At 35.9% G+C, this 27,617-nt stretch overlaps 1 protein-coding gene across 1 annotated transcript in view; it reads left to right on the forward strand.

Annotated features, from left to right (window-relative positions):
• SHOC1 (shortage in chiasmata 1) overlaps positions 1-22,338 on the forward strand; it is a 46,536-nt gene extending 24,198 nt beyond the window's left edge. The window contains exons 13-28 of the mRNA XM_018086213.2: positions 2,207-2,332; positions 3,789-3,965; positions 4,909-5,016; positions 6,658-6,845; positions 8,331-8,403; positions 9,841-9,913; positions 10,487-10,671; positions 11,191-11,296; positions 12,945-13,056; positions 14,007-14,128; positions 15,071-15,164; positions 16,136-16,267; positions 17,619-17,768; positions 18,625-18,790; positions 19,009-19,563; positions 22,014-22,338. Of these exons, the coding sequence (XP_017941702.2) occupies positions 2,207-2,332; positions 3,789-3,965; positions 4,909-5,016; positions 6,658-6,845; positions 8,331-8,403; positions 9,841-9,913; positions 10,487-10,671; positions 11,191-11,296; positions 12,945-13,056; positions 14,007-14,128; positions 15,071-15,164; positions 16,136-16,267; positions 17,619-17,768; positions 18,625-18,790; positions 19,009-19,563; positions 22,014-22,114 (2,468 nt within the window). The 3' untranslated portion in view covers positions 22,115-22,338. The remainder of the gene's footprint in view (positions 1-2,206; positions 2,333-3,788; positions 3,966-4,908; positions 5,017-6,657; positions 6,846-8,330; positions 8,404-9,840; positions 9,914-10,486; positions 10,672-11,190; positions 11,297-12,944; positions 13,057-14,006; positions 14,129-15,070; positions 15,165-16,135; positions 16,268-17,618; positions 17,769-18,624; positions 18,791-19,008; positions 19,564-22,013) is intronic.
• The last annotated feature ends 5,279 nt before the right edge of the window (positions 22,339-27,617 follow it).

A 27,617-nucleotide genomic window follows, 5' to 3' on the forward strand; every position in this document is an offset into this window, starting at 1 on the left:
GTGTTAGTTGAAGCTGATTTTTCCTCTAAGTATCTTACCTGTTCGTTTTTTCCTTTAGATATCTTAGGGGATTTTGGTTGGTTGGTTTAGCTGGGGTGGTGCTTTGTTTTTGGAATGGGTTGGTTTTTTAGTGGTGGAAGTGGTATTACATAAAATAAACATATGAGTTTATTACAGTTCTGATGAACTCTAACTGGTACTTCAGATGATCTCCTCTGTCCATATGTTCTGAATCAGATCTCCGAACCTCTCTGGAGAAGAAATAGTTATCAAATTCATTGTAGTTACCAAATAGTAAATCACTACTCTTACTTGAATAGAACCAACATAACCTACACAATGAACAGGAGTTGTTCATTTGAGCCAGTTACCTTGGTGCAAACCCCATCAAACAATGAAGCAGAACAGGTATTAGGAAAAACAGAAAGTTGTTGGTAGCCCTGTTGTTGTTGATGACAATGCTTAGGAGAGAATCTCAGGCTATGTGTTCAGCATTGCAGAAATGCAAAACAACAGAGAAAGAAAAGAAGTGGAAGAATTTCCTTATTTGTTTTAAAAAGAAATGTCTGTGTCATGAAATAGCGGTCAGCAGAGACATATTTCCAGATTCAATTTTCAGGATAAAATTATATTTTGAAAAGAATATTCCTCAAGATTTTTTGGACTTGTATGGCAGAATTTTAACAAGAACTTTTATCTATGTTTTAGTTACATGTCCCAGCATTAAAAAAAAAAAAAATGTTACATAAAAGCTTTCAGCAATAATTCCTATAGAGTAGAGTTGGGATATTTATTTAATTGAAAGCTTATGTAATCTTGTGGAGGAAATTATTTCTTGGTAAAAATTCACCTGTTACTGACATTGGTAGAGATGCATAAAACATTTCATGGCCTCAGAAAACCACAAATTTTACAAGTAGACCAAAGTACCTGAACTGAAGTTTTATGCTACCATCTAGTGAACTATGACCAGAACTGCATCGCTTAAAAAGGAATCCAAATGTACTGAAAGATAAGCTATGTTACATTCAGGAATAGGCTTGTGGAGGTTTAAGTAGATTAAATGCAGACTAGAATATGTACAGGCAAGACCCCAGTGTGGCAATTATTTCTGATATATAGAGAATCCATTAAAATGTGTGGGTCTTACCACATTGATGTAGAAATTATATAAATTATTGCATACTTATGTAATAACGAAAAGCTTTTATTATGGGTCAGTCTAAATCTAACTGAAAAGTAGAAATGCCAGCACTTCTTGTACGGCTCTTTGTTGTTTGGCTTATTTTTCAAAGATATCATTGTGTTTAATATTTACTTTAGAAAATACAGAGGAGGGAAGTAGTATAAACAGTTCAGTGATTCAGTTTGGAACCCCCTATAGCTTTTCAAAATCAGAAAGGTTTTTTTAAGTTACCTAGAATAAAAATTCATTTTTTCTTTTTCTTCTTTTTCTGTATGATTAGTTTGTTTTCTGAGAAAACTGACATTCATAAATAGAAAAAAATCAGTAATATTTAGGAGAGAACTATTCAATAAGAACTCCTCTCAGACATAAAGATATAGAACTGTCAGAAGGAGCTTTGTGGTCAGAAGTTGTAGCTCATGCATCGGTATTTATCAGAAAGAGGGGACAGCCACTTAGAAATACTAACAAGTTGCAAAAGATAGCTAGAAGATGGTAGAAAATTATTTTCCTTTTTCTTTTTTTTTACTATTTGCATCTTCCATGTTTTTTGTGGATGGCTTACAGTATCTAATCTTTTCTAGTCTCACTCACTGAGGTATTTTTCATAATTTGAGCTCCTTATGGTCAGCAGTGTCTTTCCTCTCATATGTGTTTTTTCCCCATATAGAGGCGTGTGATCTTTCTTATGAATCTGTATTATAGAGCTGTAGGACCAGCACCTTAATTTTCCCAGCTCTGTTTCTCTGCCCTAAGGAAGACTGTCTTGATAATGCCTGACTTCTTGGGCTGTGAAGGCAGATAGGGCCTAATCTTTTGTGTCTCAATGTTTTTCCCATACTGTGTAAGCCCATGAAAACAGTAAAGAATTCATGAGGAGAAAATGCATACGTCATAGAAACTATTTAAATTGAAAGTATTTTTGCATGTATAGTCATTTATTGAACTGGGTTTTCTTATTCATTGAACTGGGTTTGTGATATTTGTGTCTAAATATCCACTTGTGGTTTAATAATTCAGTGCTACAACCTGAAGAACAGCATACACATGTTCACAAAGAGGATGACTCTGTTTGTGAGATTGTAAAAATAGAGGAAAAAACCCAAGAAAATGAAGATGGTATCACAATCAATATTCAAGCATCAGGTATACTATTTTTGGATATGCTTTTTTTTCCATATGAAGATAAGGGTCAGACTCCGAGGTAACAAGTGACAGGACCAGAGGAAATGGCCTCAAGCTGTGCCAGAGTAGCTTTAGATTGGATCTTGGGAAAATTTCTTCATTGAAAGGGTGGTTAGGTATTGGAACTGCCTGCCCAGGGAAATGGTGGAATCACCATTCCTGCAAGTGTTCAAATAAAGTGTGACTGTGGCACTTGGGCACATGGTTTATTGGTGAACATGGTGGTGCTGAGTTAACAGTTGAACTTGATGATCCTAACAATTCTATGGGTCTATACAGCTTTGCAATATAATTTTATATTAAACAGTACTACTCAAAAAAATTCATAAATTATTAGGCTTAGTCTCTGCTCCTTGTGACTGGAAACATTGCAAGTAAATGGATATTTGTTTGACACAGGTGTGAGAGCAGGCTCTAGAATTCCATCTTAATACTAAAGCCAATCACGTGCAAAGTAAAAAGAGTAACTCAGACTTTTTGTTATGTCTGATCTAAATTAGCAGATATACAATCTCTTCATACCAGTCAATACCCTTCAATTATTATTCTTTTCTTTTTCCTCTGACAGAATAAATGGGAACTGGAGATGGAAGGGATCCGTAGTTGTTTTGATAAGAAGTGTCTTGAACACAGTAGAAATGTGCTGTGGATTAACACATGACTGAGCCTTACTCTGTGAACTCTGGCTGTTGTACAAAGAATTGTATCAAAAAACACGCATTGACAACAGTTTTCTCATGCAGTAGAAATGATAGAGAATAACCCAGAAAATATTTATCCAAGCTATTTTAGAGCCTCAAATCAAGCATACATGGTGCTAGGAAGTTGTGGACCTGGTACAGATTAGTTTGGTTTCCCATGAAAATGTATTTATTCCAAGCATGTGCTTAATGGGAATGTCTTTCACAGAACCAGTGAAAGAGTACAGCAGTATTTTCATCTGTTTCCATCTGAGACAGGAATCATAGCTATAAGCTTATTTTTTAATTCTGTTTTTCTAATAAATTTTGAAACAAGACTCCTTTAATGCAACCAGAGGAAAAAAATTTGGCTTTTCTGCAGTCAAAACAAAAATTATCATTTTGAAAATGACTACAATGTAAAAGCAGGCTGTAGAACAATGGAATAGCAGTACAATTTCAGTGTGAGTCTCAGGAGTAAAAAAATCCTAATTTTTCATCATGGAGTTTGGTCACTTCATGAAATGCATGGAACAGCATGGATGCCTGCCATGAAGATCGGCTTAGTTCTACCACTCAGGAAGTTCCATGGGGAGCAACCCTTCTTCCATCAATGTTGCAGCTTTCATGAAGAAGTCAGTGTTGTTAGTGTTTTCTGGGTCTTTGGACTATTCTTGTCCAATAATAGTTTATGAAACCAAACTTTGCTACCATGTTTTGTTTATTGTGCTCTGCAGAAAGCCAGTGCCAGGCATACTGCCTCTTGGAAGAAGCAGCCATTCCTGTACTAAAAGATTTGACGCATCTGGGTGTACTTGCCTCTGTAAATTGGAGCTTTGACAGTGTTAAGTTTGATCATACAAGGTTTTTCTTAAAACAGCAAGAGAAAGTAGTATGCGATAATTTTGAACAAGGTATGTCTTTTAAAAAGCATGTCTGGGTTTTTTTCTTCTTTAAAACTAATACAGATATGATTGGTGACCCAAGGTTCAAAATGCTTGATAAATTAATGATAAAACTATTAATAGTTTGTCTTATAGACTTACAGTAATTGATTTCCTCTTTTAGTTCCAAAATAATGTCTCCTAGTTGTTCAACATTGCATTTATTAACCTCAATATTACAATAAAAAAAGTATTCTAATGGAATTTAATTTTAAAATATTTTACATATGCTTCAGAAATGTTGCCTCTACAGTAAAAAACACTTAATATTTTTTCATGCTAGTTTTTAAAATTGAAAGTTGTCATGTGTTTTTGTTGTTTCTTTTCTTTTAGTAGCTATATTTCATCCCACCTGCGTGATGCAAAATGATATGCCCATGTTAGAAATGACAAGGAAAAAAAGTCCATACTGATTTGGTTTCTTGGAAAGAGTTCTGAAATGTTTGGAAAACAGGGTAGATGGAGTTACAGTGCTGTTGAAAAATTTAGTGATTTGACTAGTTGGATGAGGAAATAGTAATGTGAACAACTGGGTTTGTATCATGGACCAAAAGATGGGAAATGTGTCAGTACTCATATATATATTTAGATTCCCTTACTAAGCAGTGTGGTTTTAATGGCACTCCCAAGGGTACTGTTATCCTCTACTCCAGCAAGCATCATCTGCCCCTACACACCTCTCAAAAACACTTCCCTGTGTGCCACTTGCTCTGGATCAGATGGCATTGGAGATGTTATATCAAAAGCTGTTTGCCAAGTTCACCAGATCTGAGCTTTGAAGGTTGTCTGTGTTTAAGTGTGTTTAATGGAAATTCTGAGATACCCAGATCTTTTAAATTGATTATGTGTGTACAGCGAGATTTCTGAAATTTTACACAGACCACAACCACACCTCAGTCTTCTATTTGTAAAGGTAAAATAGATGAGAAGGAGATCATGCTGTTCAGACATGCTGCTCTGGTACATCTGCTGGTGACAGTTCGAGATCTGCTATTGTCATGCGGCTTCGACACAGCACTAGGTTTGTTTTTGGTAGTAAATAATGATACCCAGAAGCCCAAAGCTTTGTGTGTGTTCTGCAGTCTGTCCTTCATGTTTGTAGCTGTGATTCCTTGCCATCACTGTGTACACTCTGTTCATGACTAATATACCTCTGTTTATGTTATTCCATTAGTTTGTCAAAGAAACATTCTTATGAATTTCCACATATATTATGTCTTGTATCTCAGAATGACAAATTCTCACTGCAATCTCTGTGTGAAACTGAGAAATATGAAAAAATGGCAGGTCCCTTTTTATTTAAAATCTGTCTTCTGTGAGTCTGGAGCACTTTCCACCTAAAAATATTCTTAGGCTCCTTGGAAATTAGGTACTTAAATATGAGGGCATTTTAAGCAAAATCTGAAATATTATCTAATGTATCATAAGGCATGGAGTTTGAAGTTATAACTTAACTTACACAGCTTTTTTTTTTTTGAGCTTTTCTGGTCCTATGCTCTTCAGATTTGGAATATGAAAAGCCATTGTAATCCAGTTTAATGCCTGAAGTGATAATGCTGAGATTATCAAATTGTCATAGTTGTGCATTGTGAATTATCAGATACCTCTATCAAAATAGATCGATAAAGAGCTGAAGTCAGCATTTATGAATGCCTTTAGGAAAGTCAGGCTCCCTCTGTCTTTATAGCAGTAAAGGTGGTTCAGAGCATCTAACTTCAGTCGGTCTGAATTCCTTAATGGACAGTATTTCCTTAAAATTGATGTAAAATGGAAAACATTTGCCATAAGTGAAATTGTAGGGAAAATAAATTATTTTGCATTTCCTTCAATATTTCTAGCAATAGAAGAGTAGGAAAAAAAAACAGAATGAGTAAATAAATAAAATCCCAAGTAAAGTTATTTTCTACAATTACTATAAACAACGTAAGAGGGTGGAAGGAAAACAAATGAGCAGTTCCTCCTCCACTGTTTATTGTAGCAGAAGCACTCCTAGATGATATTTCAGAATTACAAAGCACCTGTGTTTCCAAACCCCAGCAACAGCTGACACAGGAAACTGTACAAGTAAAAAAGATCTGGGAAAAAACTTAGAAAAATGGAGCCTGGTTCTGAGTAGGCCCTATAGTCTTCATTACAGGTCTTCTTGTGTTTTTGTGCTGTGCTGTGCAATTCATCACACAGTTACCTCAGATCTATGCATTTTCAAATAACCCCATCATTGTTCACCAGTTGTATACAGAAGACACCATTCAGAGTTGAGAACTAGTTGTGATAGTTTGAAGAGTGGTAAACACACAGGACAAGTGAAGCTTTGGACAGTGATGGCAGAAATACTGTTGTTATTTAGTATAAACTATGTAGATTAGTTAAATATAACAGTGCTGCTGCCTGCTTCTGCAGCCATAGAATGTCATATTGAATAATTCTAGCTGAAGTCATATAGTCTATGGATACTAGAGAAAGTATGGCAGTTTTACAAAATCCATTTACATACCTGCTTACTGGTAATATTATCCCTCCATTTTGGCAAGCCATTGAATTTTCATCTGCTTTTGTGCCAGATACCCTTCATATAGATTTTAAATTGATGTGCAGATTAAACACAATGCTTGACAATTATCTTTTGTTGCTGCAATTGCTTCTTTTGTTGCTTTACTGACAGGTTATTTGTCCAAGGCAAAGGATATCTATAAAAACATCTTAGAATCCTGTTTGAATAACATCTGGAGGCAGTTGAAGATCGTACAGTACAGCAGCCAGAAAAAGCATGAAACAAATCCCAAAATAACAACTCTTCAGTGTGAAATGTTAAATTGGATGAAAAGTTATGGAGAGAAACACAGTGTTAAGGTTAACAATGTAACCAATTTCTCTAAGCAAACAAATCTGTTCCAGACTGTGTGAATATTTATAACTCCATCTTTTAACAAGAGCTGGTTTATGGGAAAAAAAAGTCTAATAATTACCTTTCCAATTCATACTATCTGTTAAATTAGGGTAATATAAATTTTAAGACCTCTGTCAGGAGCACTGCAGGTTTCTGTTGGATCAAATCTCCCCTTGTTGTATGCCTGAGATAACATGCATATGAATTTTAACATTGCCAGGACTTCATTTCACTGCAGGTGGTTTTGTTTCCCTGGTAAGTATATTGTGTCATATCAGTTACTGAAAATTATATATAACCTTTTATTTGAAGGCCAGTGACCAGTGGGGTTCCCCAGGGCTCAGTTTTAGGACCAGTACTCTTAAATATGTTAATAAATGGTCTAGATGCAGGAATCAAAAGTACATGAGTTGAGTTTACCGATGATATGAAATTAGGGGGAGCTGTGGACTCCCTTGATGGCAGATAGGCTTTACAGAAAAATCAGGATAGACTAGAGAGCTAGACAATCATCAGTTGTATGAAATATAACAAGAGCAAGTGCCAGATTCTCCACCAGGAATGGGGCAATGCTGGTTATACATACAAAATGGTAGAGGAGAGGCTGGAATGCAGCCCTATGGAAAGAGATCCAGGCATCCAAGTCTATGGCAAGTTGAATGTGAGTCAGCAGTGCCCTGGCAGCCAGGAGGGCCAACCATGTCTGAGGGGGCATCAGGCAAAGCATCACCAGCTGGTTGAGGGAGAGGATTGTCCCACTCTGCTCTGTGCTGGGGCGGCCTCACCTTGAATATTGTGGCAATTTTGGGCACCACAATATAAGGAGGACATCAAACTTGTGTGTTTTGTGTGTCCAGAGGAGGATGACCAAGACAGTGAAAGGCCTCAAGGGCAAAACTTAGAAGGAGCAGCTGAGGTCACTTGGCTCATTCAGTCTGGGGAAGAAAAGGCTGAGGGGTGACCCCATCACAGTCTACACCTTCTTCAAGGGGGGCAGTGGAGGAGGAGGTGCTGATCTCCTCCCTCTCATGACCAGCAATAGGACATGAGGAACTGGAATGAAGCTGCTTCAGGGGAAGTTCAAATTGGACATTAGGTAAAAGGTTCTTCACTGGGAGAGTGGTATCCCCTGTAACAGACTCCTAGGGAAGTGGTCAGAGCACCAAGCCTGTCCAAGTTCAAGAAGCATTTGGACAATGCTTTTAGTCATATGGCTTTGTTTTAGGTAGTCCTTTGAGGAGCAGGGATTTGGACTCAATGATCCTTATGAGTCCCTTCCAACTTAAGATATTCTATGATTGTCGTTCTGGAAAGCTCCAAGGTTTCTATTTAATCACCTGTTTAATCAGTCTCGTGCTTTCTGTGCAAAGGAGAAAGAAAGATGTATGCAGGCTGAAAGAATAACTTTTTTATTATTACTGGAGTTTCTTCTGCTTGTCTTCTTACAGATACTAATCATTATAAGAATGGACTCGGAAAGAGAAAAAGCAGCCCTCATTCACCCATTATCTAGAGTAGATGGTAAATAATTATTTTAATATGTATTTTTAAAAGAAAAAATGGCTGTTATTCTGTGGTTTGCTGCATTCCTCTTTGAAAGCTTCGTGAAGGTGTTTCTTGCTTTTCTCCTCATCAGAAACCTTTCTATGTATTTTTCTCACTGTTTAATGTTTCCTAACTCTTCCATCAGCCATTTTTTCTGTCTTTTAGTTTTATTTTCTCCTCATTAAAGGTTCTGATATAATGTTTTCTTTTGCAACAGAATGTTAGTTCATCTGTCAAGTCAAAAATTTCTTTAACAGAACACAAAAGAGCTGTAGACAGCCCATTGTCTAATTACATTTGCATCTGTTGTCTTGATCAGATTGTTTCATTCTTTTTAGCTGATTGGTCACAAGCTTTCTTCCTTGCAAGTTATTTAAGAGCAATTGGAATTTAGAAGTCCTAACTAAACTCCCCAGCATAAAACCTTGAACGAGTAGTTAGTTATAGATCATACTTTTCCTTATTTCACTCATCTGGTTTGCTAATTTGTTAAATATGTCAGCATAAGCTCTAGTGATCTGTTGAACTCAAGGTAAAAAAATACTGTTTCCAATATCCCCTCTCCCCACTGATACAAGCAATGCTTTCATCTGTTTGACATTTTACCTGTGAGTAATTTTTGCACAAGCTTGTTCAGTGTCACAAATTCAGCTGGTAAACCAAACGTGTTTCAGGAAAATTGTTATTTGAGCCTGTACTTATGTTTAGAGCAAGCCACAGATTTCTTTCATATTGTTTTTTAAAATCCATTTTCATAAATCCTTCTTGCAGGAACCTTATCAAGTGTCATGTACTGTAATTGTTCTTTTGCCTTTAAAAATAAAGCTAAATTTCCTGTGCTTTTAAAAGAAGAAAGCCTGTCTTTTAGAATGTTTTGAAAGGGAGGAGGCATGTTCACAATGCTTTTACTAATAATAATATTTAATGAAAAGTGTTTTATTTGTTTTAAGATCTTAAGGCTTGATTGCAAACCCAGATCAACCCAGCTAACTACACTTCTGAAGAGAGACACTTGTGTTATACCAGCATTCCTTCTTAGATACATCTTCCAGTTATACTTGTAAAATTTCAAATGTATAGAAGGTGTAAAGAAATTTAACTTATAAAGGGGCAAAGGTGCTTCCTTTTGCATTAGCATTTAATTTTTCATTTTAAGGTAGTAGAGTTGTGAGTTTGTGAGACGTGAAACCTTTTTTCATTACTTCTTCCTTGGGTTCCAAGACAGATGTTTTCAAATCATTATACCCAACAGTACAATACAAACTGAAATTGTATGGAACTTCATCACAAAAAACAATGTAATACGTGAAATTTCAATAACCCATGTTGTTCCACATTTGCTGCTTACTGCTGTGCATTGATTCATGCTCACAGAGGCTCATTTATTTCATCAAGGGTTTCATTCTTTTTAAGCAGGTTTAAAAGCTGTGGATTTGAATTCTGAGAAAAAAGGAACTCCTTTAGCTTGTAAAGATATCATAAGCAAGTAAGTTAAATTCTTGATTTTTGAGAACAGACTCTCTAGTCAGGACTAAGGTCAGTGAAACTTAAATTACCTTTGTTCATTTCATGGGACTTTCCAGTCTGGAGTAAAGTTTACAGAATATAGACCTACACCTTCATTTTTATTTTGTCCACACTCTAGCAAAATGCTTAGTGAGGCTCAAAGGTGCTTTTAGAGAACAAAAAATGGCATATTTCTAACCTTTTATTTTGTCTTGCATGTTTTAGAAAAATTTGATCAGAGAAATATAATTTTTTGCATGTTTTAGAAAAAGGTGCTTAAGGGGTATAAGGGTAAAATTGAAAAATTATGACATTATGGGAAAATATGAATAGTTCAAGAACATGATTAGAATGGGAGAACTACAGCTTTTAATTTTTTAAAGATTTTTAAAGGAGTTAGAGTTTTAGGTAAGGGAAGGGTAAATTTTTTTTTGTAAAAAATATACTTCACTTTAAACAGTCATAATTTATCGAAGTAAAATTTAGTTTATTTTGTTCTGAGGGTAATTTTTCCTGAACTTAACTTTATTAATATTTTGTTGGATTTTTTAAGCCTTAGTAGATATTCCTGCATTATTGTACATAATCAGCAAATTGGAGCTGACTTCCCTTGGTCACACTTCTCATTAGTAATGGAATATGATTATTCTGAAGATTCTTGCTGGAAAAATCTGTGCAAAAATCTGAATGTTGCTTACATGACTTTTAAAACTACCTTCCCTGAAACAATACAAATGGGTAAGTGCTCTCCAGAATTCTAACCAACAGTTAGGCTGGCATATGGAAGAAAACATTTTCTGTTCCTTAAAATGCTACATTGATGTACCTGTGGAAAAGAATGAGTAATAAGTTATGAAGGCTAATGCTGAGCAAACAGAGCTGGTTTATCTATGCAGCAAGATAGGAAGGTGTTTTTATTCAAGTGTAAGCCTAGTTTTGGCCAAGATGTAGTAGTACATGATGGTTTATAAGGCAGTTGTGCCAAGGTCATAGGTTGTTTACAGTTACTACAAGCTGTGTCCACCCTTCCTCATCCTAAGGCAATGTTGTAGTTCTAAAGAAATCTGGATGAAAGCCTAATTTCAAAGAGATTCAGAAGGGTTTAATTTGGGTGGGGGGGGAAAAACCTATGATGGAATCACTTTATTGGGAATGAATAAAAGCTTTGTTTTAAAAGTTATGTCTATTTAAATATCTAAATGTATCTTCAGTTTTTTGCTCAGGAAACTATTATCTTACATACACAAAATGTTTTAGGGAATCGCAGCGATTCTTTTCTTCTGGAAGTGCAGATTCCATATGTATTTCTGACAACTGAAGGGCTTCTTAATATGCCAGATATTCTTCAGCTTTTTGAATCCAAGTGAGTGAAAATCACCTATTTAATCATATTGGCTATTTATTTTTCAATTTCCAGGACATGTATCTTGTCCCACTGTATCTGATAGCCATCTACTTGGCTATCAGATACATTTCTGCAGTTACACTATTAGCATTTTAAGATGTAAGAAGATAGCTTTTCTGCTAAAACTGATAGCTTAATTTTGGAGATTTACACAGATGTCAACCAGAATGAAATTGTTTGATTAGTTTATTGTTATAATGAACTGGTACTTTTAATAAAAACAACTCTTTTAATTTCCTACTTTTCCCTGAAAATTGTAATATTATCTAAAACATTTTACTTTAGTGCTTCTTGGTGCTTGGAAGACTTTATATTTAATTCTTCATAAAAATTGCTGTTGAATTTTTTTTACTTTTTAACTACTGGATCTATGCTAAAAAAGCAAAATGGGCAAAAATAAAACATCTCATTTTCTGATGCTTAACAGCCTTTGGGAGAGGCTAAGTTCAAAACAAGGCTAATTTAGTCCTAAAATTCAGATCTAATATTCACTTAATTTTCAATACTCTATAACCTGTACAAAAATTGTCATGGTTGTCAATCATTGTGCTTCTGCATTATTTACTTTTACATAATTTTCTTGAATTTTGCTTTCACAGTTATAAATACCTGATAAAGGTACCTTTTATCATGTGAGGGGAAAGAAAAAAAAGAAAGAAAGGAAGAGGGACCAGAGCAGCAGTATCTCTTAAACACAGTGACAGAGATATGGGTGGTTGATTTCACCACATTGTTGCAGAGACATACCAGTTTTGATCTTTGCTGTATCCATGAGTCAGCTGTGGAGTCATTTTTGAGCTGTGTCTAATTACAGTTCAGTAGGGGGGAAAAAATATATATATCTTTGACATTTAAAATTTGAACATATGATCTGACATGCTTTTAAACTCTGACTTGTTCATATTCTCCATTCAGCCTGGCCATAAGCTAAATAGCTAGGAATGCTTTTTGGTACTTTTACTCTTTGTAGCACTGATAGAGTAGTTAAATAGGTGAGCAAAGAGCAATATTGTTTCACAAAAAGTAATAATTTGCTTTTTCATTAATGTCCATATAAGTTTATACATGACTTAATGCTGGCAGATTAAGGTTCAGGTCTCCTGTGTTTCCTAATGAAACACAACAGGAGGCTGTGCTGCTGACAGCTCTCAGTCACTCAGAAAAATTTAGGATCATACCAATGGCAGTCAGGGAGTTTTCACTCAGTTTGCTTTCCCTGTGCTGCACCATCATGAAACGAAGAAAAGAAATTAAATATACAAATGTAGTAAAAAGGAGTTTCTAAGTACATATCTTGATTTATCTATCTGAGTTTCTGTATTATGTCCTTTTTTTTTTTGTTAACTCAAAGGCTTTATATAGTCATATTTGATGCAGTTAGCAACCTAATTGAATTAATCCAGTAATATTTCATTAAATCACTGCTACATTGGTGTACATTGTGTCTTAAAGTGAACTGACCATTTGAGAAAGATCAATGTATGAAAAGACTGTTAAGTGTCTAAGTTAAAAAATTGTATTAAGAGGTATATGTTACTGATTTCCTTTAAGAAAAATATATTATTTCTATTGACTGAGTTTTAATAAAATAATTTTAATTCTTCAGATACAGCATTACCTTTGTTGAAAGAACCAGTAGTTACTCCTTAAGGCTCTTTGGAAGTATAGATCGATATGTGGTGTTGACAATAGATGAATGTACTGCTATCTTTTTGCAGGTACAAAATGAAACTACTGTGTGCAATTTTTGTTATGTGTTGGGTCACTTCTAGCCTATATGTGCAGGCTTCTAGCACATCTTTTCTTCCTCATAATCATATATAATTCATGCATTGTTTCACATCACAGATTATTTCCAAATTCATTAAGTCCAAAAGGCTGTCTCTGCTAGTTTGACTACTTTGAAATGTTCTTCATTTCTTCACAGAAGTGTAACTTTTGACCTGTGATTTGACTGTACTAAATGCAGTTAAAGAATGCATACATGACAATAGGGTTGTATAAAGAAATTTTGTAGTGACCAGTTAAATGTATTTGTGGCTATAATCTCTCACCAGTGTGCATGTTAATTCCTCCCATTTCAGATTGTTATCCGAATTAGTCTAGAGAGTAATTTGTCCTACTGCTAAAAAATAATGGTTTAAACAATAGCATACTACTTAAATTCTGGTATGAAGGAAGACATTGCTTTTCATGTAGAAGAACTGCTTCTGAAAGACATATAAATAATAAAATAATCAATTAGTATTGCAAGCACAACACAGACATTCCTACATGCTATTGAAATTAGTGATGGTGTACTTTATATAATTAGTGTAGGTATATGATTTGTATAGGTTAAGTACTTCAGAGGTTTATATTAGTATTTTGCATTATTAAAGTTTACAAAAATCTTAACATCCCAAAAAAGTCAGTGGCAGTGTTTCCTTTTTACAGAAAGAAAGAAGGGCCATGAAGCAGTAAATCAGCTTTTTAAGGGTCAAACAAAATAAAAGTTGGAAATGCTAGCTAGTTCTCCCAATCCCATGTGTCCTTAATGCTTACATTATTTAGCTGTATTTATGTTTCATCTAACTTCTCCATAATATAACAATGCACATTACAAGCTTGGGACAGCCATGGTAATGTATTTATTTGCTTTTTACTTTTCATTTAAATTCTATGGTAGAGCATGGAAGAACTTAATTATGAGAATTCCTGTGACACTTTAATATCGAGGCTGATGGCATTATCACTCCAATACACATGCTGTTGGATTGTTTTCTATTCCAGAGAGAGATTGAGTTTAGAGTAAGTTATGAAATTCTTTTGTTATCCTGGTATTTTTAAAACAAACTTATCACTAAAGGAAGCTGCTTACTTGAACCAGTTGATACACTTTGAACTTCCCTGTAGGAAAACATTTCTTCTTAGAACAATACGAATATTCTAAATTCATACTTCTAGAGAGCTTTGGACTTTTCACTCAGTTAGAGTGTTGCCATGGTCCTGCTGAAAAACTCAGTGACATGACAAAAGTGGTGGTTATCACTGGAGACCCCAAGAAAGTTAGCAAATATGTTTTTCGTTTGTTAGGATATTTTTAGTCTTACAAAAGAGATAAAGAAACGGTTGTTATAAAATAACAGGCAATACTAATGCGAGGTATATTCCAAATCAGGAGGTCCAGAAATTTCACAAGACTAAGGATATGAAGCAGAGGAATTATTCTTTATAACTTTGAAGTAAATTAACCCCTACAAATGCACATACAAAAATTATGAATTACTGTGTTAGCATCACTGTGTATCACTTGCAACAGGGAAAAATTCTTCAAGTGTCCTTCCAATGCATCCTTAGTTCTTTTGCTATGGAAGCAAACCTTTTGTTGATATAGTTCATAAGCATTCCTTTATTATCTCTTTTTTTCTATAAGCAAGTGTTAATTTTCCCATGCATCACCATTCCTCTCTGTATGTTTTCTCTCCAGTGTCTCCAACCTTGATGCAGACCTTTTGCTTCAGGACTTGCTTTGTTGTGGGCTGACTCCCATTTTCTTCCTCACAGTCCATCCTTCAGCACTGAGTCCCTTAATGCATCCTAATTTTCCTCTCACAAATATTAATGCTCCAACTGTACTAGTATTCTGAAATCCTGGAAATGAAATGACATTTATTAAGACATGTATCAAATGTTTTGGAATTATTACATGTGCATATTAAATGTTAATGGTCCAGTAAAACTCTTTTACAGGTACAGTCTCAAGGGAGATACTCTGCTTAACCTTGTCTTACTTTATGCCACTCTAATTGAGCTTACACAGAAGTCAGAAGAGTTTGAAGTGAAGGTAGTTTTTTTCTGTTTTAATCTTCACTGATATGATATTTCTAGAGAGCTCAAACAAGTATTCATTCTACATCAAAAACATAAAATAGCTCAGAATTACTAAAATAAGAGAGAGGACCTTAATTCAGTGCTGCTAAAATCACTGAATAGACTGATGACTGCAATACAAATTAAATGAGATTCAAATAGCAGTTGAAGGTCTTTTAATGGCTAAGAGTAAAACAATGCAATTGTACCTTTAATAAATTATTAGAATATAGATTAATCCTGCTTATGTCTTAATTTGAATTTTCAGCTCAGTATTATGTTGCAGATGTAAAATAAGAAAAAAAAGTCTAATTTTCTAGTTTGCTTTTTTTATGTGACCAAACAAATTAATTTTTTTTAATAAATCAGAAAATGTAGCATATAGAATAATCAACATTAAAAAATGAGGCAGAAGTTTCATTCAGCTTACAAAGTTGATGTTGGTAACTTATATTTTTGAATGAAGTAATACCTTTTTAGGCCCTTTTTCACTTATTTGCGTATTAAATTTCATATAAAATTTACCTGAGTGAATGAAAGTTACAGAGAGGACAAAGCTTTTTTCACGCCATGTACAAAGCAGTGTAGTTTGTGTGGAAATTACACTTTCAAAGTGTTACATATCTTCTTAAATTGTAATAGGCATCTCAGAATAGCTTGTTCTTTTAGGAACTCAAACCCAGAAAATTGATCACATATAAAAAACCTATAGGGTAAGTTAATTTCACCTACATAGGATTTCCATAAATAAGGAGTGTCATTTGTAGCCAGGCTAGTGGTCAGAGGTCGGAGTTCCTCTGCATGATAGGCATGGATCAGGTTTAATTACTCCACATTACCAGCTGTTGTGTTCAGGTCATCTTTGGTTGTCACCTCAACTTCTGTAGCAAATTAAGCCAATCCTTACTACAAGTTTTAACCAAAAATATTATGCATCATCTTTAGGTAGTTCTTATGCCGGGGATTGAAGAGACGGCACTGGTAATTCGTCAGATTGCTGACAACATTTTGATAGCGTCTAATATCAGTCCTCATGAGTGGCTGGACAAATCCTGGCTTTCTGTCTTGCCGTCTGAGGTTTGCTTATCTTCCCATGAATTTGCAGTTTTCTTCCTGTTTCTCAGACTCATTAAATTCTAGGCTTTTTTTGTTGTTCTCTTAAAATATATTATTAAAATAAACATTATTATGTATCTATACATACACATATTTTTATATATGTGTGTTATATGTATATATGTGTATTTTATATATATATATATGTATGATATATATATATATATATAATGTTTCTGTCATCCTTGCCAGCACAATTAGATGCAACTTGGACTTTCCGTGACTTTCACAACCTGTAGAGAAGTTTATCCTCCACATTCATCTGCCAATTTGTACAGTTCTCCAGTTCTAAGCACTAAGTTTAAAAAACTACCCAGATTGTAAAAGATGAACATACAATGGCTAACTTGGGCAGGAAGCCAAATTCATCAGTGGTGATCCATTACCAAAGTCAATGACATTGCCTGCTTTGCTTTAATACCAGATAGTAGACATTTGTTTAACTTCTCATACAGTAGGCAATATTGTGTATTTACAGTAAATGCTGGAACAGGCTCATCAGTGATGATCTTTAACTTTTATAGTAAGGTTTTCAAATTAAACATATGGATTTGTTCATTTTATGTAAAAGCTTTGAACTCTCGTGAAGCTTAGATCGTTCTTGGCTTTTGCAAAATTCAGGAGCATAATAAAGCAGATATTGGCATGGCCTTTCAAGTGTGGGATATTGGATTATAGGTTTTCCAATTTAGAGATGAAGGATACTGTTAAAAAACTGAGAGGAATCATTGTATTTTGTCTCTGTTAAAGATATTTGATCCTGTCATCTGTTGAGTACAGAGCTTTGTGAAAGTCAGGAACTGGAAGCTGAAATTCATAACAGGCTACTGCTCTCAGCTTGCTGCCCTGCCTCTGACATTCACCCTCCCCCTGACAACTCCTGCTTTTGGCACCTGTTCCATTGCTCTTTACAGATACAACTTTTGTAAAACAAAACCAGTTTTGTCAGTTTATCTTGCTCTAGCTAATTCCCATTAAAATGGAGAATTAATGGTAAATCTGGTAATGCATTTTCAAGTCAAGTTTACATGATTCTCTGGTTTTATTCTTCAGAAAATAAATGTCTTCAGACTGTGCTTGCTTTTTGTCAAACTGTTATGCAGAACTTACTCTGTTTCAGAAATCATACTCTGTTACTTTTGTAGTAAAAAAAGGCAGTTGTAATTGGACTGTAAAAGTTCACAGTTTGAAAGCTCTATTTCGATGATATCTTGTATGACCTATTCATAAAAACGTGATTTTGCAGAAACAGAAAAAAAAGAGATAAACATTTTGTCAGATATCAGTCTAACAAAATAATTTCCATTTCCAGACAGAGAAATGCCTGCTTACTTTTCCATGTATCAACCCTCTGGTTGCTCAGTTTATGTTAAAGAAAGGATCTTCATTGAATAGGTTGTTTCTTGCAAGCTTTGATCAACTGCAGGAACTTCTGCCAGAGGTTCCAAAAAAATTTTTAAAGGTTTGGCCAAAATTACTTTATGTATTAGATCAATCTTTTTTGCACTGTTGTAATATGTGGTTGTTTGGGTTTTTTTTAATCTGATAATACATGCACATTTCCTGGTATCATTTAAAAATTAATTATACACTTTAGCATGTCATCCATGTCTAAAATGTTGTTAAAAATTCCCTCCCTCCCTCCCTCTCTTTTACATAATAACAAAACTACCACTTACAAATTCATAGAACTAAGCATTTGACAGAGCCCTGAATGTTACAATGAAGAATTATGTGTTCCTACTGTTTCAGTTGGGCCAAGTTTGGGAAAAATATAGACTGATTATAGTCAGCTAATTAGATAAAAAATGCACTTATCTTATTATTCAAGAAAATGATGAGGGACACTGTTTATTTAAGGTGAAGCATTCAGTTAAGGTGAAGGAGCAAGTGAACAGATATTTGGACACTGAATATGGAATTATTATTGTAATAACTCTATATATGTGAAACCATGTTTATTGACTGGAAAAAAAAAAAAAAAATAGAAAAATATCTCAGTTAAATTCCTCTATTATGTATGATAGGAGCCAATCCATTGCAGACATTGCTTCCTACAGTCCTGGCCTAATGAAAGAGAATAAACTACACTAAGACACTGTTTTTCCTGTGTTTCGAAACAGAGACTATTACTTACCCTGTTTATAGATTTAAGGCAGTGGCACATTGTCTACTGTACATGCATCTCCTGTATTGGTTAAAAATAAACAAAAGCTTATACATCTTAGGATCTTAACAACTGGTTTAACTTTTCATATTTGACAGATGTAGACAGGTGTTATAAATATTCCTCAATTATCTATTCCTCATTGTTTCAGCATTTTAGTGACATGATGTCTTCATACAGCCTAAATGTTGGTCCACTAGAAAAAACAGTGCAAGGTGCATCACAGCCAGAAAAACAGAATGACCTCAACACAATCTGTCCTGATTATAAACAAAATCAGGCTTTAGAGCTGCTTGATAAGGCCCTAAACAGCACAGGTAATATCTTGAATTGCTAGAAAAATGTTTCCTTTGAAACCAAGTGAAAAATCTGAGTGCATTAGAATCTTTGTCTTCTAAGCATGGTAAGGCCAGTTATTCTGAGGAGACAGACTGCAATCAGAATACTCAATGGCATCTTGGTTTCCTGTAAAATGTAGAGAAATAAGCTAATTTTTCATTCTCCAAACAAAATGCTTCAAATTTTTCTCTAGCAGGAACATCTCATATGGATTCTGAAGCCTTAATTCCTCCACTGAATCATTGTAAGAGTTTTTTTAAGTCTGATCTTCCAAGCTGTATGCAAAAGAATGCGTGTTCTTCAGACGTAATTACAAGGAGGAAGCAGAATTTCTTTGCTGTATCAAAGGACTGTGAAGATTTTGCCCATCCAGATGTTACAAATTCTCTTCATGTTCAAAGACAACCATTCAGGATACAGGATGGCTCTGATCCGTCTTCTAAAGACTCTGAAAAAGAGGATTTCTTTGCAACTTTCAATGTCTGTGAACCTCAGGAAAGCTCTAAGAGTTTTCTAGAAGAATTTAGAGATACATTTAAAATCCCTGAAATTCAGATTGACCAGGCCCCATGGAATGACTCTTCATCCACAGGCCTATGTAATTCATTTGTGTGTGATGGTTTCCTCTCTGACTTCTTTGTTGACACGGATGAGCTTCAAAATCTGAATTTTAACCAACTAGGTAGAGAATCTAAAGGAAAGAGAAAAAAAAGGCCTCCATTCTTATGGACAAAAGAAAAAAATAAAACAGGTATGTCCAAAGCAAGCAGAATTTGCTGAAATTCTGTTTGTAACTCAACTGGAAAGTTGTAAGGAGTATTGGTAAGACTATCTTTTCTGTTTTCTTCAAATAATTGTTAAAACCAATCCAACCCAACAGTTACGTGTTTCCTTTGCTAAAACTTACTTGGATATGTATTTCTTCTGTGATAAAAGGTTCCTAAACAGGTTCTGTTTTGAGCATAAGGAATATTTAAGAAAAAAAAGCACAAACAAACAAACGAACCCAACAAACTAGAATTGTGTTACTGCTGGTTTTTTCCCCTGGTAAAATACTGAGAAATGTAGTTCTCCAATATTGTAAGATTCAGATTCTTCTCTCTTTGACAGTGCCTGAAATATGGATAATGAACATGCCAGAATTATTTTTAAAGTTATGGGAAAGATTCTTTTGTAAACATAGATTTGGACAAAAGGGTGAACAAAAGACTCTGAAGTATATGGACTCTATAGGAAAAAAAAGAGATTTGGCAAATTCAGGGAGTGAAATTCAAATACTGCTGATGGCTGTGTTTTGCTGTTGATGCTAATGGAGTAAAAATGGCACTCTGAAAATTTTCTAAGTTTGTTTCCTACAGTTCCCTTATTCTTGGAATACTTTTTTAGCTAATTTCGCCAGGGCTAAACTCTCCACTTGAAATCATTCCAAAGCATATTTCTTCAGTATAGTGTGTACTTCAAAACTTTGTTTACTCCGGAAGTATGTGCCATCCTTATACAAAATATTAATTTTCCATAGTTTTGTTATCCCTTGTTTATTTTCTCGAATATAGTTAGCTTGAAACCTTTTTTGATAAGCCATAATATGTAGCCATGGAGTCTTACAAGTAAGAAAGCATCACTAGTCCCTGTCAGACTATGTACTGCTATATCATTTATTGTAGTATTTTTTCAAATTCCTCTGCTTCCCCGTAGGTGAGGTGTCACATTCTTTTAAAAATCTAAGGTTAAGGTTGTTAAGTAAAGTGCCTAACTCCTAGTACAGATGACTTAATTATGATTTCTCTGTTGCTGCCTGTCATTAAATCTTTTGGTGGAATATGAAGGTCACCACAGCATTAAAATATTTTCACTAATTAGATCAGACTCATTCATGAAACCATAAGCAACTAATTTAAATTACTCTGTTTCATGGACTGCTTAAGGTAATTATGACAGTAAAGAAAGGAAAAGTTAATTGGATATGGTGAACTTTTAATATTCAGCCTATGTAAATGTAAATTTTAACACAGAAACTCTGAACAGACCTGTTGCCTCTCCTTTGGGATTAAAATTGAGACCTGTAGCATTGCTGAGCACTTAACAAGTATTTCAGTAACCTGTAACTGGCATTGATAGCATAAAATAGTAAATACAGTATTTTCAGTAGAGATCAGGGCAGATTCTTCTGGTACCACATTTTACAGTATTCTGAAAGCACTGTGATCTCCAACTGATAAGCCTTCTGTAATGTTCTTGCCCAGTAAGGCAAAGGTAATTTAAAAAAAAAAAAATTTAAAAAAAGTGATTTTTCGTTTAGATTTTGGAAGAATAGGCTTATTCTACTTTATAATTCACTAACCAGGGGGAAAATAAGCATACTAAACAGTTTGGCATGCTATCACAAAAAAAAAAAAATTAAAAAAAAATTAAAACCCAAACAACCCCCCCTTAAGAGAGTGAAAGTCTCTGAAGGCTCAAATTTGATAAATGTAAAATCCCACATTTAAGAAATATGTAAAGAGTCAAGTTAAAAAGATACATGTCCCAGGCTTTGAATCAAGCTCTCATTAAACCACAGACAATTAATGACACCATGTCAAGCCAGTATTTCTACTGGAACAGATTAAATCCTTAGGTCAGTGTTAGAGTTTTCTGACAATACTTTTTGTGAAGACCAAACAGAATTTTCTTACAGTAACTTGTTTCGAATAAGCAACTTCTCAAATACTTTATTGTGAAAGAACTTGAATATTAAGAATGTAAGTAACTTTTTTAAACAACTTAGAAACCTGAACCTGGTTAAAAAGAATTCACTTTCAACAATTACCGAATATGCTGAGTGTAATATTAATGAAATAGAAATAAGCATTAAAATCTTTTCTGAAATACTGTTGCTAGGCATAGTGTAGGTTGATTTATTTATTTTTGTATAAGGTCTTTGTACATACTATATATGAATATATTCTTATTATTATGGGATGATATGCATAAAATTGTTCAGTAGCAGTAAATAGTAGTTAATATTAATCTGTACATATTTTATTTTGTGGCATTTGATACTTTTCATAGAAAGGGTGCTGGTTAAAGCTAGTCTGTTACTGCTTCTGAGAAACACAGTTAAGCCTGCTGAAGTTAAGTCGAACACATATGAAACACATAGTTATGTGTTGTATTTGTAGTTTATCATGGGGCTTTTTTTCTCCTCTACTTCTTTTCCAGATTCAGGATTTCCAGAAATACCAGAGTTCAAAAAGAGGAGACTGACATATGAAAGAGTTCCTGGAAGAAATGACGGACAAACACGTCTTAAATTCTTCTGAATGGAATGGGGATTTGCATATTACATTTATTTTTTTAAATTCCTGAAGTCTTTGAAGGGAAATAGATTAATTCTTACTGTTGTTAATTTTTAGAAAGAAATTAAGATTTGAGAATCCTTACTAGTTCAGGATTCTTTTGTCTGTTTTTAAAGTTTTACTAAACAAACTAGTTCCTTGAAGCTTGAGAATTACTACTTCTTTGTTTGTTCTCAGGGGTGATACAAAGGTACTTTATCACTCTTCACATAAAAAATAAAATATGAATGGAAAAAAACAGATGCTGAAGCTCCTGGTGTTTTCAATTCACCTATGTTTGCTCCCTGAGCATGCAGCTTTTCAAATGTAAAAATAGGTTGGATCTGCCAGAATCTCCATGCTTCTCATAAAGTCTCAAGAAATTTCTTGCACCTAGATCTGTGACTTTTTATAGTTGTCCTTTGGGTTCAGATCCACTTCTTCCTTCTGCCAGCTCCTTTAGGAACCATGTGATAAGTTCCTGAACTTTTTAAATCACAATTAAACTACAGGGAAAACCTGTATGTTTTATGGACAGCATTTGAAGGATGTGTTGAAATTTAGCATGCTCATAGATTTGATTCAGGGAACTGTGCTGTGACCCTCACTTTCTACATAACCTGGTGGAGGCTATTTGTTGTCATCCATGTTTTTGAGCCTTCTGGAATGCATTGGCAAGTAGGGAGCTGAGAGTCATCTGGGAGGCATTTCCAGATATTGTAGGCTACAACTAGAAGGGGTGAGAGATAAGGAAAAAAAGCTATCTGAACTGTGAGCTACAGAAGAGCATAGAATAGTGTCCAAACCCTCCTTTCCATCAAAAGATTTGGCAACAAAACTGGAAATATGTATGGGAGCAATGGTAGACAGTAGCTCCATTCTGCTGCAGGAATGCATACACAGTTTGCACAGGCGTGCCTGCCAGCTCCAGGATGTCTCTGTCTGATCAGTGGCCTTCAGCTGAGATGATTCAGGTTTCAAACCCACAAACCTTTTAAGCTTGATTCAGTAACAGAAAGTGTGTGGGGGGAAGTAATAAAGAAAATAAAAACCCACTATGTTTATGGTTTATGCTTGCAGTTAAATACTTATTTGACATTAAGCACATATTCACTGTATGGATAAATGAAAAAAGGACTTAGGGGAGAAAGTTTTGGTCTCCCAGAGAAAATAGATTGCTGATTTTTAACTGGATTCTTAAAAGCTATGATGACAGCACTAATCACAATTTTAGTTCACAGTAATATCCCCAAATTATTTGTACCCAGATTATTTGCAAGACTTTAGAAAATACCTTTCACAGGTGATAATATAAAAAGATTTCTAGTAAAATTGCAACCAAGCCAGCATTTCCCTGAATAAGATGAAGACTTATATAAAAATTGCAGTTTGCTTACTATTTCTGGCCCATTTTTGTGGTTATCTGACCTAACCATTTTCTGTCTTTTGCATCATGGGTCTGACTCTGTTTTTTAAAATTACCTCCCAGTTTGCGAGAACCAGGAATCTCTTCTTTTAAAGTGCAGCTCTACAAAGTCTCAGTCACAGAAGACCACAGCTGGAGAAAATTATAGCTGCCAGTGCCAAGCTATGTATTTATGTCTTCCTTTCCCACAGGCAAAGGCTGACACCAGAACTTTCACATGAACAGTTGTGAAAGAGTAGCTTAGATAATCTATAGGTTACTTTGAAAACAAAGACATGTTGTCTACATTAAATAAGAAAATTCAAATGCTGTCTGCAGTAAGTTTCATTAGGTAGAAAAAATGTCAGTGTACAGTTAATTTAAGGGCAATGTAGTGGAAAATAAGGAAAAATGTTTGCAATGACTGATTGCTTTACTATATTTGTTTATGACAAATCTCAATTTCTCACAGATGTGGACACATTGACACATTTATCAAATATGACATTCTTCCCCCTCGTCAGTTTAATGTGGAGTAAAATTACTATGGCACTACAAAGATGCGTTCCCCCTCTCCCCCCGAAGTATCTATAACTAAGAATTAGAAAGCAGCTAATTCTTACACAAAAACGTGCAATACGGAACCTAATCGCCAGTCCTCCATCAGCAGGTAGGGACATTCCATTCCTGGAACAAGTTTGTAAACTTTTTATGACCAGGCAGGTGGCACCTGTAGGTGTCTTGCTGATAGACCGAGGGAGAGGACAGTGAGCAAAGGGGGTCTTGTGGTTCGTGTGAGGCACTTAGTGCACAGATGTGTGCACTCACAGTGTGCTTTACGGGGGGCATCCTGTGGAACCTGTTGCCATCAGATGGTGTGAAGGCCTCTGTGCAGCAGACGGCCCTCTTGGATGGGCTTTGGTAAAGCCTGTGAAGGGAGCTAAGATGCTGCCCACAGCTCTCCACCCCACTGCAGATTAGACCTGTTAAAGCAGAGGCAGCAAAATGCAATGCTTGTCCTGGTCTAAGGCATCGCAGTGTTGAGTTCAGCACAGTAATGCAAACCGAGGTACACCAGCAGCTGTCCTGTAGACTGGATAGGTAAGAGACAACCTGTTCTGCTGCCTACAGAAGCAGACAGCTGCCCAGGCTCATCTGTCAGGTTCCTTGGTTACACCTAGAAAAGGGGACCTGTAAAAGCTGAGCTGCTAAGACGCTGCCTCATCTACCCAGCAGAAAATGACCAGCAGTGGCGTACTTCATCACACTGATTCCCAACACAAAGACAAGAGCCTCAATGCCAACTAATCCCACTCTGGAGCTCCTTCTGACACTCAACTTTTGTCACAGCACATGGCCTGGGAGGGCAGAGGTGGCATTGCTGTTAATCCTCTCCCTGCTTGTACCCAGCAGCTCAGCTGCACACTGCCCTGAGAGCAAAGGGGTGCAGCAACCACACTCCTCTGGAGAGGCTGCAATCCGTGTCTGAGGAATAACCACCATGCTCAGAGGAATATCGTGGGGGAGTGCTCCCAATCCATCTCACAGCTGCTGCATGGGTTTTTCTATCCATCACTGGTGCAAGACATTGATGCAGCCAGGATCTGCAGTGTGCTCACAGTGCTGCTCCTGCTGAAAAGAGACCACGTGGAACTGGGCAGGGCAGCCAAGAGACAATAGCGGCTGACTGGCTGTCCAGCAGCTCTCTGCTGCACGTTGTGATTTGGCTACTCCTTATGCCAGCTCAGCAGCCACTCCAGAACTTGAGCTAAGCCAGGAGGTGTGTGCAACAGTGGGGGAGGGATGGGTGGGGGGAGAGAAACAGATGTGAGAATGAGGGGAGATTTATGTCAGGAGATAAAAGAAATACGAAAGGCTTGCCAGGGAGGGAGTGGCCAGCACCCAGGTGATGGCTGTCCCAGGCCTGTTGAAGCATATGCTCATCAGTACCTTTGACTTTAGCATTTTGACCCCTGATTGCCCCTGTGCAAGTGAGATTAACCGTGCTTTCTCTGGACCTCAGCAGTGCATACCTGTGTCAAGTACTAAAAGAAAACCGCCACATTCAAATAGCCTACTGTGAAAGGAAGCCAGAGCAAAGAAAACCTCTTAAGGAAGGAGGTTCTCTCCAGAGAATGTGTATTTAGAGGCACAATACATATTGGCAGTATTACAGCTCTCATGTTGGTGTCCTTCTGCAGGACAGCAAGCATGAAAATCTTTTGACAAAGACATCAGCCTGGAGGACACCTGCTGTCCCATTTCAGTTAACATTCATGAACATCAAGTACTCAGAGTTCTTCCTTACAGTTTCAAGACGTGTAATTGAGCCTGATAACATTGTTACTATTTACCATAGAAATAGTAAATAGCTATAAATAGGATTTTTCTATTAATAAGATTTTCTAAAAATCCAACAGCAACCTTCTCTTCCCAAAAAAGCAAAGCGCTTGAGGCCTCCCCTCCCACCGCAAAATCCAAGTACCCTCCTCCTTACAGTATCTGCTCTTTGTTACAATTACACAATGAGTTCAAAGCCAATAGTGATAGGAATTTTATTTCTGAACTTCTAAAAGATTAATACAAACAATAGAAAATAGACAAAATTAAAAACCTATTAAAAAAGTTAGTTATTCTTGTAAAAGTGCTCTATAAAAAAGTGAAGGCAAATCACCAAGTACATTTTAGTAAGTTTCATGTACTGCAAACCTTGACAGTGATGCATGCAAGTGTCTTTGGGTGTTCCTGGATTTTTAGTGTCTGTTTGGTCACATTTTAAATACATCAAGAAAATTCCACCATAGCAGTACTTTTACAAATACATATTAGAAGAAGGATTACAGATTAGAAGTATGGCAAAAAACATGCTTTAGAAATCAAGCCTATGCTATACATTGTGTCCAGCACGTCTAAGACGTGTCATTTTTGCACCGAGATGCACTTAAAAAAAACCCTGAATTTGGCTCCAGGTCTTGCTAATGGAAGCAAAATTCCCCCTGAGAATGTTACTTCAGCACTAACAGCATTTAGCTCTGTACCCTAATTATTCAGTTTTGGGTTGTTTTCTTTAGGGAAAAAAAAAAATAATTTTTGCTATCACTCTGGTGTTGCAGTTTATCAAGACTAAAGTAAGTAATTTGGTAAAAATTTGCATGTTTTTCATTTCTAAAATGTAAACTTCTTAGGTAATATTTGTACAGTTAGCATAGTATGTAACAGCGGTGATGATTATGAAAAGAATGAGAGTTACTGTATCAGGGATGTTGACACTTTTGGTCTGTGTTTGGCCCAGCCACCTGTAAGAGTTTATATTTTCCCTGCCAAGTTCACTGATAAAACGAGAACTTCGTCCTTGGAGAGAGAGCTTCTTGTATAAACTGTATTAAATGGTGTTCTGTGATTGGCTTGTCATCTATCAAGGACATTTGAAGGAGAAACCAAAGAGGAATTGATGAAGTAACGACCCCCGACTCAGTTAGAAAAGACCCCCGAAGCAGACTGCGCATGTGGAAGGGAAATTCCAAAGTACTCATCCATGCGCTGAAGGGATGCACTTGTATAACCAAGGGGGTGGGACCGAGAACCTCTGGTGGGGAGGTGCTGGCCACACCTGCCTAGGCAGATGTGCTCAGTTGATTGTATAAAAGCAGACAGCTCGTTTTTTGGGGTAGCTTGCTCCACATGAAGGACCAAGCTGTCTTTAGTGGGGACGCCTGCTGTGTGTGAGCTGCTAACCCTCCGAAAAACGCAGCTGCTGCAGAGGATTTTATGGCAATCGGAGTTGGTAAGATCCCCCATGAATGACACCTGAGTGAGTAGGGTGTCGTATTTCCTCATCGTTTTCTCTTTCTCTCGGTTCCCGTTTACTTCGGCCACTTCTTTGAAATAAATATTGGGCTTTTTTGTTGAGATTTCAATGGTGTTACAGTTTTCAGTATGCTTCGAACCCACCCTAATACAGTTACATTAAAAAACTTTAAAAGTATTACCAAAAGATAGTGGAATACAGATTCACAAGAACAAACGAATAAATATCTAGGACACTGTTTTTAGCCACATAAAAGTCAGGACACAAAGGGAGAC

The sequence above is a fragment of the Manacus vitellinus genome, unplaced genomic scaffold (genome assembly GCF_001715985.3).
Source record: "Manacus vitellinus isolate BGI_N305 unplaced genomic scaffold, ASM171598v3 scaffold_9_pilon, whole genome shotgun sequence".
NCBI classification, from domain to species: domain Eukaryota; kingdom Metazoa; phylum Chordata; class Aves; order Passeriformes; family Pipridae; genus Manacus; species Manacus vitellinus.